This window comes from Rhinolophus sinicus, linkage group LG04, assembly GCF_036562045.2.
Source record: "Rhinolophus sinicus isolate RSC01 linkage group LG04, ASM3656204v1, whole genome shotgun sequence".
Classification (NCBI taxonomy): Eukaryota; Metazoa; Chordata; class Mammalia; order Chiroptera; family Rhinolophidae; genus Rhinolophus; species Rhinolophus sinicus.
In genome coordinates, this window is record NC_133754.1 from 177,625,193 (window position 1) to 177,640,595 (window position 15,403).

General features: G+C 53.6%; 1 protein-coding gene across 7 annotated transcripts in view; it reads left to right on the forward strand.

Moving 5' to 3' along the window:
- DAB2IP (DAB2 interacting protein) overlaps positions 1–15,403 on the forward strand; it is a 182,676-nt gene that overhangs the window by 93,064 nt on the left and 74,209 nt on the right. For all 7 annotated transcript variants that reach the window (XM_074330947.1, XM_074330951.1, XM_074330948.1 and 4 more), the window contains one exon: positions 9,508–9,656. In XM_074330947.1, the coding sequence (XP_074187048.1) occupies positions 9,508–9,656 (149 nt within the window). The remainder of the gene's footprint in view (positions 1–9,507; positions 9,657–15,403) is intronic.

Consider the following 15,403-nt stretch of genomic DNA (forward strand, 5'->3'; position numbering starts at 1 on the left):
TTCATAAATATGTCTGGCTTACTCTTATTAGCACGTCGGAATAGTCCTCATTATTATTAATTAGCAGAGTTGGGTTTGAACTCAGATTTCCTGACTCTGAGCATGGTTTTATTGTTACTGTGTGGGGCAACCTCTGCCGAGAGCATTCACTCATGCAGAGTGCACAGAGCACAGGACCGGGATGTTGTGATGGGGAATAGGCACTGAAGTCAGTGAGTCACCCGGGGAACATTGGGCTGGTGCGGGGACCTCAGTGACAGGGCCTGGAGGGAGACAGAGGGAGAAAGTAGAGATCCGGCCACAGCAGTGAGGTGCCTTAATGGAGTCAGTTTCCCTGTAGCCATGCAGCCCTTGGTGCCAGACTCCCCACCACGAGGTCAGGGCTGGCGAGGGTTTAAAGAGCTGATGAAGTATCTGTGGCCATCCAGACCTCTGGGATGGGCTTATTATGCTAAGACACATGTCACTGGCGGAGGATTTACAGGGCAGTGAATCAGTCTCTGGCTGCTCTGGGCTATCACATCCCTGCCTGAGACCTCAGGAGTACGTGTCTGATTTCTGTTCACTGATGCCACCCAGTCCTGGGCACTAGCAGGTACCAGGAGGGCCTCTCCTCTGTCCTCATTCCCCCCTCCCACTTTCATACCCCCACCTTCTTCTTGAATGGGCGCCACCCTCCTCTAGACTCTCAGGACTCCTTAGCGACCCCCTTAACCTGGGTGTACTATGCACTGGGGCAAGGGTCATGCCCCATGTTATAAGCCTGGGCTCAGGTGTGTTACTTGGAGGTTAGAGGGACCTGTAGGGGCCACTGAGGCAGCCAGACTTGCCGCTATTCTCACATTGCCCATGTTGTGATTCTGATTGGAATGCATGCGTGTGGCTGCCCTGCCCCCAGATAGTCTCCGCAAGCCCACCCAGATTGACTCCAAGTGGAATCCCTTAAAAATCCTCCCAGATCACATTCTCTACCTTTCCCCTTTCTCTTTTATATCATAAATATTTGTTAATTCATTCAGGAAGTCTTTATGGAATACCTGCCAGGGGACAGCACTGGGGACACAGGCTGCCATGGTGCCCACAGTCCTGTGGGAGGGGGAGGCATTAAACAAATACATGTGTAATTACAAGTGTGAGAAGTTTGCACGGAGACCTGGCCTACCCAAGGGCATCGGAGAGGCCCCTGAGGAGAAGACTGTGAGGAGAGACTGCAGGGTATACAGGGTCCCCGGGGCGAAGGGGCCTCCATTCCAGGCATTGGGGACAGTCTGGGCCAAGGCGCTATGACAGGAGGATCTGGCAATTTCCAACATCCCACTGAAGCCTGGAGAGCTGGGGCACAGGGGTTGGGTCATGAGGGGCCTGAAGGGTTTCACCAAAGAGCTAGACCTTCATCTCAGGAGTCCTGGGGAGCTGATGAGTAGTAGGACCTGATCTGCTTTTCAAAGGATCCTTCTAGATGCCCTTGGAGAACGAATGGGGAAGGGGGGCAGAACTGGAGGCAACAAAAGCAGTGAGGAAGCCCTTTCGGGTGTCTCTGAAGGGCCCGGGTCACCTCTCCAGCTGGACTGTGGGATCCTGGAGGACAGAAAGCTGGCCTTCCCAGGACCTAGCACGTGGCGAGACTCAGGGAACATGCCCCCAGGGAGCCATGAGCCAGCACCCTTCTCAGTGATAGTAGATTTGCGTTCTGAAGGTTGTTTCTGTAAACGCCCGTCTTCTGTTTCTTTCTGACTAATGACTGGGCTGGCTCCTGGTAGGTAAGTCTGAGCCATAAAAAACAATGACAATGACAGTGATGATAGTAGCTCACATTTGCTGTGTGCCGGGAAATGGGCTCGTTTCTTCACACGCGTGATCTCAGTGACTCATTACAACAACCTGTGGTGACTACTGTTGTCCCCATTGTACAGGAGAACAGACTGCCGTGATTAGGTCACTGGCCTAAGGTCCATAGCCATTAGGTGGTGAAACTCTCTGCTGCCACGCCTCTTGAAAGAAGGCGAGGAGAGACCTTTGCATGTTATCTGGGGATTCCTAGAGGTTAAGGTAACCCTAGGACCTAGAGAGCTGTGTCAAATGGCGGCCTTTCAGGTGTGATGATATGGACAGAAGCAGAAATATTTGGGGCAGTAGTCTCTGGCTCTGGATGGGGGTCGGGCCCCGCAGAACAACTTTCCAGACCTCCGGACTCTGAAAAGCCACACGTTCAGGGAGCTGTGAAGACAAGCTTTCAGGGTGTGAGGGAAGCAAATGGGCTGTTCTCAGATTGGGGCACAAAGTGAGGCCCTGCGCGCAAAGCAGGGGGATTGTGGGGTCAGCAGCATGGAGCTGTTTTGTCCCCTGGGATGCAAGATCTGGGCTCGCAGCTCTTTGAGCGCACCAGGCCACTCTTCCTTCCTGCTGTGCTCGTGAACCTGAGCATATGTGGGCCTGGGTGTTTGGCCTGGTGTCAGCGTAATTCTGTGAGTGCCTGATAACAGCTGAGTATGTGTGTATATTTGTGAGCTTGCTTCAGTGTATTTGTATGTGTTTTATGATTGTGTATGTGTGTGTTGGTCAGTGTGTACATGTCTTTATGCAGTGGTGGTGGGGAGACTTGTATGTTTACACATGCATTTCCTGGGGGGCATGCCGCTTCCATATGCCTTTGTATGTATGCGTGTGTGTTTTTGTGTGTGTTTCTGGCTCTGTGTGTTTCTCCATGTGAACATGTTTAGGTGTGGTTATCTGGGTAATATTTTAGTACAGGAATGATCCTGGAGTGTCAGGGCCCAGCCCCATCCTGGCTCGCGTGGCCCATGAGTTTGTTCTCTGTGTGACCTAAGTATCTGTTCACCTTCTCTGGGTAAGGAGGAGTGTGGAGGTTGTACTTTCAAAGGAGGGGCTTGGGGAGGGCTCTATGAGCATAGGGTGGCCTGTGAGTAGGTGGCCACCAGGAAGGCACCAGCTTAATCCTGGCTTAACATGCCGCCCCTCTTTCACCTGTCACAGTGTCTGACATTCCACCGTTAGTGAGTCATTCCCCATCTGGGACCCTCTTTGATGTGCATACCTCCTAGGGGAGGAGGCCAGGGAGGCCTGGCAGCTTGCTGAGGCCAGAGCCCTGGGAACAGGGAAGGGGGGAGGAGGAATAGTACATCAGAAGGACTCTGGGAAAGCCCCAAAATTTGCTGGTCCTGTTAGAACCGTGGTGGGAGATCCCAGCTGTGGAAGGCAGCCGCTCTAGCTTTATAGAATCATCAGATATCAGCGCTGGAAAGGAGCTTCGTAATACACATACGAAGACTGAAACCTGGCAGGAGGAAATGGGCAGACCCTGGGAAGCTCTTGAAGTGTGGGATGCTGAGTGAGGAGAGGGGACCCTGCCATAGTGACTCTGAGCAGGTCCCCTGTCCTCTGGGCCTCAGGCGCCTGTCTGTACTATGTGGGTGTTGTCCTGGCAGCCCCTTGTGGGCCCTCCTGGCTCTCACTCTGTGACCCTGCTCCTGGCCCCTTCCTGGAGCCTGTGCCAGGGTGGGGTGAGGTGTCCCTACCAGGCTGCCAAGATATCAGGTCTGCCTGCCAGCCTGTGTGCCCAGCATATCTCCTTTCTTGGGGTGATATCTGGATGGGATCTTCCCTTGCCTTTCCTGTTTACTTAGGTGTGCTGTTGGCATTTGCACAAAGCCCCAGAAAGATACTGAGAGACACACCTATTAAAATAGGCTCCTTCCTTGAATGATCTCAGTTTGGGTGCCAGCCTTAGAAATGGCCAGGGGAGGAGGAGCTGGGCTGGGCAGAGGGAAGGCCCATAAGGTGAGGAGCTGCCTCCATCCTGATCACTGTTTCCGGGGCCAGGGTAGGCAACCGAAGGCTCAGTAGGCATCAAAGGCAGGTCAGGCCCACCCACCCATCTTCAGTGACCCCAGATCCCTTTGTTAAAAGGGGAGCAGGTGATGAAGGCAGGATTGAGGATGCAAGACCAAGTAGATCGGGAGTCAGGGGAAGGAACTTGCCCTTCATAGAGCACCTACTGGGTGCTAGGTGCTTTACACTCAGGTGAGAAGGTGGCTCAGAGGCCAGTGCTGACACATGGCTCCCAGGTGCCAAAATGGTTGTGTTGGAATGGAAACCCCTGGTTCCCTAGGTGCTACCTTCTGGGCAGGGAAGGAGGCTCTCGTGAGGATGAGACTGGGCAAGGCTCCCCCTCCTGAGCCTCCAGGTCCTCACCTGTGAGCCTTATGCACTCAGGGAGTGAGTGCACCTTCCTTTCTTTCCTCCGGTCCAGAGGCCCAGCACAGTGCCTGGGCTAAGTGTTGGGAGGATGGGCTGAGCTGTGAGTTCCCCTTCTGGCCTGTAACGAGCGTGCGCGCGCGCACACACGCATGTGTAGGGGGCTCCCTACCCCGCCCACCCCCTGGGCCAGAACTCTCCTGGTTACACTCCCAGTTCTGCCACCGATCAGTTCTGCCACTTTCAGCAAGTGGCTTAACTTCTCTGAGCCTCCATCTACCCAGTGGAAAACTTGAAACATTCTGAATTCTATGGCATACATCTTCCCCAGGGGTCCCAGCAAGAGGCATTGAGCCCTCCTTGGGACGTGTGCAGGGGAAAGAGCAACTTGGCAGAGCAGAAGCACGATGGCTGGTAATTTATCATCATCATCGCTTGAAATTGATTGAAATGGGTGAATGAAGGAATCACGTGTCTGGAATTCTGAAAGACCCTTGAGAAAATCTCTCAGAACATCCTGGAGAAGGAGCAGGGTCATGGGCCCCGATGGCAGGATGGTGGCGTAGTGGCTGGAATGGGTGGGGGAACTGCCGAGAATTGGGGTCCTCCCAGCCAGAGACGCTGCAGGCCTCTATTCTCCACTTGGGACTGCCCTGCACGTTGGTCAGTGACGTGGATGGAAGCGCAGGGGGGCCTGTGGATCAGCTTGGGAGGAGGACTTCTGAACAGGCAGTGGGCCGTCACACGTGGGCAGAGGCTACAGGTTGTCCTCACCCAATCACTGGGGATGGGCTGGGGGTGGAGGCACCAGGCAGCAGCCTTGTGCAAAAGCCCCTGGTGCTTAGTTGACCTAAGCACAGTGACACAGCTGTCTGTGAAGCACAAGGAGCATGGCTGTGTGAGTGGAGGCAGAGCACCCTATCTGGGGAGGGGGCAGGCCTCGTCCCCACGGACTGCACAGGCTGCTCGCTGAGCTTTAGACATCAGTCCCTGCTCTAGTGAATGAAAGCTGAGGCCTCCCCCTGAGCAGCCTGCCCCAGCACTTTGTGCCTCGGGAGTCTCTGTGAGGTCCCTTTAGAAAAAAGTGCTTGTTTAAAAGAGTTCAAAACTGCCAAACTGAATGATATTCTATAGCTCCAGCATCATTTTGCAAGCATTTTCATTCATTCACTGGGCATGACACCAGGCCTGTCCCCACTGCCAGGCTGCCTTTAAGCTCCTCAGAGAGCCCAGACAGACTCCCACCTGCGGCGGTTACTTCTCAGGGCAAAAATACCTTCTTAGGGCAAAAATCAGTGGTTGTACTAGAAGCAGCATCAGTCATAATAATAGTACAGCTGGCAACCATTGTGTTTAGTTGCATAATAGTTGCAATTTTATTGGTGATCTCTTACCTCATGTAATCTTTCCCACAACCCTATAAAGCAGGTATCATTATTAGCCTTTTTTTTTTTTAAGATTTTATTGGGGAAGGGGAACAGGACTTTATTAGAGAACAGTGTGTACTTCCAGGACTTTTTTCCAAGTCAACTTGTTGTCCTTTCAGTCTTAGTTGTGGAGGGCACAGCTCAGCTCCAGGTCCAGTTGCCATTACTAGTTGCAGAGGGCGCAGCCCACCATCCTTTGCGGGACTCAAGGAGTTGAACCAGCAACCTTGTGGTTGAGAGCCCACTGGCCCATGTGGGAATCGATCTGGCAGCCTTTGGAGTTAGGAGCATGGAGCTCCAACCGCCTGAGCCACTGGGCCTACCCATTAGCCCATTTTAAAGATAGGGACACTGAGGTTCAGAAAGGTCTAGTAATTTGCCCAGTTTATTAGAATTAAGACTTGAACACAAGTGGTGTGAAAGGACTTGAGCTGGCCCAAGGGGTGTGATCAGCAGGTCTGGCTGATGTAGTCAGGATTGGCCTCCTGGAGAAGGTGGGATAAGTCAGGCCGTGCAGTGTTGAAAGGAGGGTCCAGAGCTTTATCTGTCCCACTTAATTCTCACTGCGGCCCCCACCCATTTCACAGAGAGGTGAGGGGCCTTGCCGGCCATCTCCCAGCCAGCGGTCTGTGGAGCCAGAGTTGAACCCCATTTGCCTGTCTCCAGCTCCCAGCTACTGGTGGGCTCTACCACAGTCCTAGAAAGTGGGCATCAAAAACACTGTTTTACTTAAAGAAGGGACATGATTTGCCCACTGCCCCTCCCTAAAGATTGACTTGAGTCTAGAACAAGATTTTCTCACTTGAAGACCACTCAGTTTCTTTTGCTGAGTTCTGGGCTGCATCTGCTTCCAGAAATCACATCTTGGGACCTGCCCATGAAGGAACAGGAGCAAAGGCTCATTTCCCTTCATCTAGGGCTGGGTTAGGAGCCGCCTTTGGCCCTCTACCCCATGCAGAGGTCAGTAAGATAGCTGTGAGGCTGGGCAGAGCAGGGAACTGACATCCGGGGTCTTTGACTAACCTTGCTGTGTGACTTTGGGAAAGTCCCTTCCTCTCAAGGCCTCCCTCACCCTCGTAATGCGGCCCTTTGGATCTGAGGCCCTTTCCAGTGGTGGCTTTCTGGGGTGATGGGCATTTGCTAAGCCTGCCATATGCAGGGCTCTGAGCTGGGTCTTCTGGGGGACACAAGGTCCTCCAGGGTGGACGTATGTGGTATGGTGGGGGGTTTGGTTAGTGGAAACCCTCCCTGTTCTGAAGAATCACTCCCCAAGATCTGTGCTCCTGGCCTCTTGTTAATCTGTGCACTGCTCACGTCATAGTGTTCATGGCTGTCTTTGTCACCGCCTAGCACATAGTGGACTCTTGATAATTGGTGACTAAGTGAATGTTATAGAGAGTTTGAGTCCCCAAGGTCATGGTCAGTTTGTGTGTGTGGGGGGGGGGAGGGCGGGGGGAATACATGCAGAGTAGGCTTCAAGGAGAAGGCTGCTTGTCAGAGGAACGTTAAGTGTAGGTTTAGGAAGAGGGTGTGGAGAGGAAGTGACATGTCTCACTCAACCTCCTAGAAGGGAGAAAAAAACATGTTTTAAACTCAGAAATAGGATAAAGTTGTCAATATTGCTATGTAATGAGCTACATAAATTGTGAAACATGCTTCATGGTTCTGTGTTACATGAGTGTAAAAATTGTACAATTTCCATCAGTGTAGAAAATAAAAATCAAGAAAAAGTACAAGTCCATTGGGGGCACTCGCTTGACAACAACACCTGTGAGGGAAGAACCCATCCAAGTTAGCCAGGTGCATCTCCCCTCCCCCCATACCTGGCAAGAGGCCAAGTTTGGGAGAGCTTATGTAGTAAAGGTGTAGATTTCTGCCTTCATGCTGTGTCTTTTGGAAAAAAAAGGCCTACTGTCCCCTTGTCTGCCACCATTTGTGGTCCCTCTGCACCAGGCATTGCCCTGTGGGTCACCCCTCTGGAGGATGGTCCCTCCTGAAGCTAACACTTAAGAGATATTTGCTGAACTACAGTTGATTAGAGCACCTTCGTGGGTACTCTAAGGTGAGAGTCATTGGACTGCACTGGAAAGCCTTCTGGATGAGAAGGCATTTCAACTGGGCCTTGCAAGGATGTGTAGAATTCTGACAGGTGGCCACAGGAATAGGTCTTCGATGGATGTGAGAGATTGAGTGGGAGGAAAAAGTAAGGGGAGAAAGATAGGAAAAGTGAAAGTTTAAAGAGGCTGGGCAGAAGAGGGGGTCCTGTGGAAAAAGCTGGCTAGGAAGCTGTGTGTTCTTAGGAGATTCATTTTACCACTCTGAGCAAGATTGCTTCATTTGCAGAAAGGGATAATGTTTCTCTGTTATTTTCTGTTTGTGTGGGTGACGAGATGATGTGTACAGCCAGTGTTTGACCTTGTCATGTCTAGGATGCTGGGGCCATAGAGGGGGACAGATCCCGCACAGGACATGACTTTACAGCAAATGTCTGTCTACCTTTCCCCCTGGACCAGAGAGGGCCCCTAAGTCAACTCTCTATTGTGTAATGAATGAAATGTGATGTTCAGGTTGTGTACAACATTGATTTCAAAATGAGAGGCTGGAATTGAGGCTGGGGTAGTAAATCCCCAGAACCCTCTCAGACAACCCCTCCCTCAGGAATTCCCCTTCCCCATTTTCCTCTCCTTCCAGCAGCCTGTGGATTCCAAGTCCAGAACACTCCAGGCTGTGGCCCCTTGAGCCTCCAAACCTATCCCATCCCCTGTAAAGGGGGCACTGACTGGTTCAGTCGGTATGTATTGACCACCTGTCTCCCCTCCCACCATTAGGCCAGGAGCTTTTGGGGTTGGGGGTGGGGTTAAGCTCTGTCCTCAGAGTCCAGTGCAGCCTAGTAGAGATGGACCAATGGCCTGAATGGGGGCCCACTGCCAGCTGAGGTCTGCCATACTCCTCCCAGGAGGGGGCCCCTCCCTACCATGCGTCATGAGTCGGGTCAGGCAGCTGTCTCTCTAGCCAAGGCCCGGACTTCTCTGGGACCTGACTCCAAATCTTGAAGCACGCATTGGGGAATGCTCAGCAAACACTCAGCCCCTCCATCCCTCCTTAAGCTAGACGCTAGGGACCCTGTCCCTAGGTGGTTGCCCTGCTGGGATACAAGGGCTCCAGGCAAAGAGCTCTACCCTGAGAGCCAGTGATGGTCGCCTGCTGAAGGAAAGTCACCCAGGTTAGGGGTCTAGGTGGCCAGGGTAGCCGCTGGCCCTCAGAAGACCGCACGCCTACTCTCAGAGCCTTAGTTTCCCCAGTCTGTACAGCTAGCCGCCGAGAACACAGAACTCGCGGGTGGAGGAAAGCGCCTTGTCAATCTGGGACTGTGTGGGGGGCGTGGATTCCTTAAGGCGGGTGGGGGTGTGTGACCTCGTTTCGGGAAGAGGTGAGGGGGCCGCGGCGCCCAAGACCCCGGGGGTCCCCGCCCATCCGCAGCCCCGCCCCCTTGTCCCCCGGCCCCCACCCTCGCGCCCGGGGGGCTCGGGCTGCCTCGGCCGCTGCAGGCTCGGCTCGGCTCGGTGTCGCCATGGCAACAGCGGCTTAGGGGGCGGGGGCGACGTGGCGGGCTGGGTTGGGCTGGGCCCGGCCGGGCGGGCGGCGCGGGGTGGGCTGGGCCGCGCTGCGCGGGCCGGGCCGTCGGCGCTCGGTCGGCGGGCGGGCGGCGCGGGCCACGAGCTGCTGGGGCCGGGGCCGAGCCCGAGCCCGCGCCCGCCCTCGGCCTCGCGGCCGCCCAAGCCAGGGCACGGGTCCCGCTTGGGTCCCGGGCCCGCTGCCGTGCTAACCCCGCCTCCCCTTCCCCCTCTTGTCGCCCCGCGCTCAGGGCTTCCTCAGCCGCCGCCTCAAGGGCTCTATCAAGCGCACCAAGAGCCAGCCCAAGCTGGACCGCAACCACAGCTTCCGCCACATCCTGCCGGGGTTCCGGAGCGCCACTGCTGCCGCCACTGCCTCCTCCGCCGCGGACAATGAGAGGTGAGCCCGCCGCCGCCGCCCGGCCTCCGCGTGCCGCCTCCCCGGGATGCGCCCTGGAGGGCGCGGGGACAAAGCGAGAGCCGCGCTCGGGCGCACTGAAAGCGGGAGGGCACCCCACGCCGCCCTCCGGCAACTTGTGGGGCCACCTCGGACGGGGGGGGCACGACAGGAGATCCCTTCTCTCTGCCCCGGGTGAGGCCGGGCGGGAAGTGCCCTCGTGGAGAAGTCCTGCCTCGCCTTGCGGAGGTGGGCATTGTTTCCCGGGCAATGCAATGCCCAGAGCTGGGGACAGAAGTGGCGCTTCCACCCCCAGGACCCATCCCCCTGCTTCTGGAACCCCTGGGTGTCCGATACAAAAGGCGTTTTCTGCTGGGTATTGCTGAGACCCAGTGGTGAGGAAAAGGGTGAACATCTGGATGGGAGGAGGCCGCTTGGGGGGCACATCTGCTCTAAGTAGGGCGCGTGCTCCGCTGGGGGCTGGGGCGAGCAGACGGGGCAGTGCCCAGGCCCTGAGCTCAGGGGCATTGCCTGAGGCCGGGAAAGAAGAGCCTCATCTTCTCCAGCCTGGGCAGCTGCTTCCCTCCCTTACTGCTCCACTCCCAGGGGTGTCTCCTGTTCCCTGTTTCCTTTTCCTGGGCAAGCCAGGAGCAGGGTGTGGAAATTCCAGGGGGAGGTGGCTTGTGAGGCGGAGGAGGTGGTTCAGCCGGCCCAGAGTCACTGGCAAGGGAGCAGGCTTCAGCTCGCAAGGGCAAGCCATCCTGTCCGCGTGCGGGGGCACTGGGCGGACACAGTCTCTCGGGGCCCAGGTCCCCCTCCTTGAGCCATGCCAGCCACGGCACCTTTCCATTTGGGCACAGGTACACTGATGGATTCCGGTGCCAGTTAGAACGTGTCCCTGCTCAGCTAATGGAGGTGAAAGAATGGGCAGGCACCAAGGAGCCTTTTCAACATTCAGACCCGACATCTCAGGCCCCTGGCATCTGTCTTCATAGTGCTGTGCCCTGTGTATGACCGGCACGTTGATGAGTAGGGGAGGCACGAGGAGAATGACATTGCCTCTCTGCTCCCCCTTGGTTCTAGCAGGCAAAGGAGTACAAGTTGCAGCCCAACTCCTGCCCAAGGTTGAGTGACTGTTTGACCCCTAGCATCTTACCGGAGTGTAGCCCCTGTAGAATTACTAGACCTTTCATTTCCCCCAGCCCAGAGCTGTTCTCCAGTGTATCCCTACCACTGCCTGCAGCTGCTTTCCTGCCCCAGTTGCCAAGCCCAGCCGGAGGCAGGACCCTCAGCCTTTCTCTGATGGCCGTGGTGCCCCAGGGGACCAGGCGTGCCCTGGCAGGCAGATGGATGCAGCCAGACCAGAGCTCAGTGCTGGGTGCAGCCACTGCGTCTTTGAAAATTTCACTTCCCATCTTTGTTACTGTCTGGGCGGCAGGCCACCAGGTTTGCTGCCTTCCTCCCTTTGCCCGGCCCCGCCTCCGGCTTTCTCCCCCAGGAACATGCCCTTCTCTGCGCTTTCCTTGGCGGGGGTCAGGACCCTCTGCACCCGCATGCGGGGGCTTGTGTACGTACCCCGTTTTGTGTGCATGTGTTGGTTGTCGGGGAGCAGGAGAGAGAGCAGGTCCGGCTTCCAAGTGTGTCTGCCCTCCCGGGAGCAGACAGCGTGCGTACCATGTTTACCTCCCTCCAGTGGAGAGCCTGCACCGAGAAGCCGGAGCCCGGTGAACGCTTGGGTGGCAACCCTGGCCAGAGGTTGGGGCATGGCCGAGATGACCTCGCGCAGGTCCTGCCCAGCTTGGCCTCAGGTCAGCCTTGCCATATGCTGAAGGGGCGTGGAGTTGGGGGGTTGGGAGTGAAACTATAAGCCCATTTCTAGAAACGTTGGTAAACGGTAGCGGTTGGAGCAGAATGGCACTGGCAGTGGTGTGGAATTGTCTTATTAATTTTCTATAAACAAAATCTGGCTTGGTGACTTCTCTGGCACAGGAAGGGAGCCCCAATCTCCCATGGACAGGCAGAGAGACTGTTTGAAATTTCTCTTCCCAGCCTTGGAGCTGAAATAGGCTTTGCTAGGACTGGGGTCTCCTGCTTTGCTGCTTTGCTTAGAAATAGATTCATCGGCTGCTGCTTGGATGGATGGGCAGGTATTTTTTTCCTTTGGGGGGGGCAGCTCCTGGAGTTTTCCTGTTTGGAGTTGAGTGAATGAAACCAACTACGGTGACCCAGCCCCCCCACCCCCCCAAAGCTCATGGCCAAACCTGGGTGAGTGGCAAGGCACCTCCCCCTACTCTGACTTGGTGGGTTGTGCTAGTGAAGGCTGGGAGGACAGAATGGCTGCCTTTGGCTTGGCGTAGCAGGCGAGGAGGGGGTTGAATCCTGCTCTATGGGACCCCCACTGGGCTGCCATGCCTTTGGCTGGAGAGGGTTAAGTGCAGAAACGCTAGCCTCAGTGAGGGGATCAGAATGGGAAGGGGGAGGGGGTCCTAGGGTGGCAAACGTGAGCCCTGGTCCCCGTTGCCTCCCCCTGTAGATAGCACAGGGCACTTGGGGGTGGCTATTTGGGTTCTGACTTTGGAGGAACCTGTCTGCTTCATGGCTACTGAAGTGGCTTTGTTGCACGCGGTCTGCTGTGCTCTGCAAACTGCTGTGTAGGGGAGGTTATTTTTTGCGCTGGAATTTTCTTACTTGGAGGTTGAAAACCAGTTGGTTCTGGGCTGCCTGGGAAATAAGTCTGCCCCAGGCGTGGTGGCACTGAGGCTGGCTGATTTGGGGAGAGGGCTGATGCCTGGTTGCGAGGCTGGAGTCAGAGCACTCAGGGCTTGGTGGGCACAGTTGGGCTCTGGCGATCCCCTGGGCCACAGGTTTGAGCCTTTGTATGTGTTCCCCTGAAGTGTCCTGGGGGAGGTTCCCAGCTGGTCTCCAAAATCCCTGGACCCTTAGACACTCATTTCTTCTTTGGAGGTTTGGAAATAAGCACCAAGGACAGTAATCATGCCTCCTGAATAGCAGAAATGAATGCTGCTCAGAGGCTTCCAGGTGAAAGGTGTGCGGCAAAAGCATTTTTGTTTTGCAGGCTGGAAATGTTGCTGCTTCATTTACAAGGAAGTTTTAATGTGGGTAAAAACAATCCAGGATGTGGTGGTTCTGCCTTCCCAGAAGATAATTTCTAAGTCACTCATTTATTTATTAATGTTCCTGAGTAGCTGGGAGGTTCAGCTGGCAATGTTATATTTTCTTCATCCCTTTTTTTCCTGATACTGTTTCTGGGTGACTCTGGTCCTCCACCCGTAGTGGGAGTATGTCCTCTCTGGCTCTCTCCCTGTTCCCCTGCCCCCATCATTACTCTGAAGTGACTGTATCCCCCTTCCCATTCTTCCAGTGCAGAGCTTATTGCATAAACGTGGGCAACCCAAGTGGAGGGATGCAAGGCTGCTGTGTGTGGAGTTAGAGATGGATTACCTCTCCCAGGGATTATGTGTTACCTGGAGTCCACACCTGAGTTACTAATGGTGGGATTCCAGGCAGTGTGAGCCTGGGGAGGGAGATACTTGGAAGTAGGGTAGGGGGGCTTCCAGGGACCCTCAGTTGGCCCTGAGTAGGCAGAAATCATTTCTACCCCTTTGGGTGAGGCAGTCCCTGGGGGAGAGGAAGTTTGATGAGAAGCAGGGAAAACGGAAGATGGGATCTGTTTTCCTGCTTTAGTTGTTGACAGTAGCTGCAGGAGGGGCTGGGCATCCAGGCCTGGCTTTTCTTGCCCACTCTCCCTCCTCTACCATAGACAGTGAGGGCCTGATCCTTCTCTGCCCTCCCTTGGGTGACTGTGCAGTTTAGACAGTCTCTGTGCATAATGGAAAGTATGTGATCTTTGGTTTTGAAGCCAGGCTTTCTTGGGGCAAGTCATTTAACCTTTTTGAGTCTCAGTTTGCACGTCTGCAAAATGGGCCTGATGATAATGTTGGTGGAGGCATTAATGTTAATATATTCAGCATGTATTTAATAGCAAGTATCTGTCCTGTTCAGTGCTGTCCGCTTTGCAACTAACATGAGGTTTGCACATTTCTTCTATGTTTCTAAAATTTTATTCTATAAGTAACAATGTGTGAAAGAGGCTAGACTAGCATGTTGTAAGTTTTCAAAAAGTGGTACTTAATATTGGTAGGGAAAAGTCACTTCATCTTGGTAAGCCTCAGTTTTCTCATCATTAGCGTGGGAATGAAAACAAGCAATTGTGGCGTGGCTGTGAGGTCCAAGAGAGAGTAGATATTGCCATCCCTTATGAGGTGAAAAGGGCTGTACAGAGGATCATTATTACCTTGAAACAAGAAATAGCCAGGCGGAGTGACCCTTGTTCCGGTCTACACCTGGGAAAGCAAACTTTTGCTGTATGTGTTTTAAAAATCGATTTTAAAAATTACATCTTATATTGGATCATACTTGTTTCTAATCATTTAGGCATTTAGGTTATCTAGCCTTTCTTTATTAAAAATGTTGCTGGTATTTAAGCCCTTGAATATTTATCTTTGTCTATGTCTCTGATTGTTTCCTTAGGATAAAGTCTTAGAGATAGAATTATTAAATCAAAGAATAGAAACAATTTGAGGTTTTTGATAAAAATGACCCCCAGTGAAAATCTGTAATAATTTACACTCCCCAGTGATTTTTGAGAGTGCTCACCTGTTTCCTCACACCCTTTACAATGTTCGGTGTCATCATGAAAACACTCTTTGTCATTTGAATAGTCAGATAAAAATGGTTTTTCTTTGTTGTTTGCATTTCTTGGCTTGTTAGTGATTGAATATTGTTTTCTGAGTTTAATGGCCAGTAGTGCTTTTCCTTTTGAGTCTTGTCTATTCCTGTCCGTTGCCTTCTGAACGTTCTGACAAGCCCCCTTAGAGGATGTTGCTCTGTATGGCCTCCCTCTGCTCTGAAAGGCCCCAAGGAGATAGATCTTTGTTAAATGGGCCTCTGTCTTCCAAGACATATAGCAGGGAATTCATTAATTACCTGCAAGTACCGCTCCCCAGTTTTTCCCCCTCTCTCCTCCCCTCCTCTCCATAAGAGAATCAGATTAAATTCTTAATCCGATAATTATCATAAGGAGGCCTGGTATTTACACAGCACTTGGAGAGGTCTTCTGCCCTACATTGTAGGCAGGGAGTGAAGGCGCTATGAGATTCAGGGAAACTGAGGCACACAGTCAAAGGCCTGGAGGTGGGACCATCACAAAAAACAAGCCTTGCGACCAGGTCCCAGCCCACCTGCAGCTTCGTACTTGGGGCCCCATGGGCAGGGCTGATTGGAGCCCCACACGTGAGCCCCGTGATGCGGAGCCTCCTCTCCAGAGAGGGAGGGGAAAGCCACAGAACACGACCCGGACGTAGAGAAGAACCCATTTATTTTTTGCTTTCTCATTTTTATCACCCTCCTTTTAGATCTGTGGCTCCCTCGTGTATCTTCCAGAGATGCAAGCCGGGCAATATTTTTCGGAACAGTGGAAATTAGCTAGTGAGAATGTGATCAGCCGCAGGCTGGGGTTTCAAAGGCTGGAGACGCCTGTCTTTGTACCAGCATCTGTTGGCATATGTACGTCTGTTTGTGCATGTTTTTGTATGTCTTGCAAGTGGGCACCTGCCCTCATGAGTGTGCGTGTGTATATTACATGTAAATGTCCTGTACATGCCAGTGCATTTGAAATGATTAATCACATGTAAAGCATTTGTGTTTGGCACTTCATATTGGGTTGGACC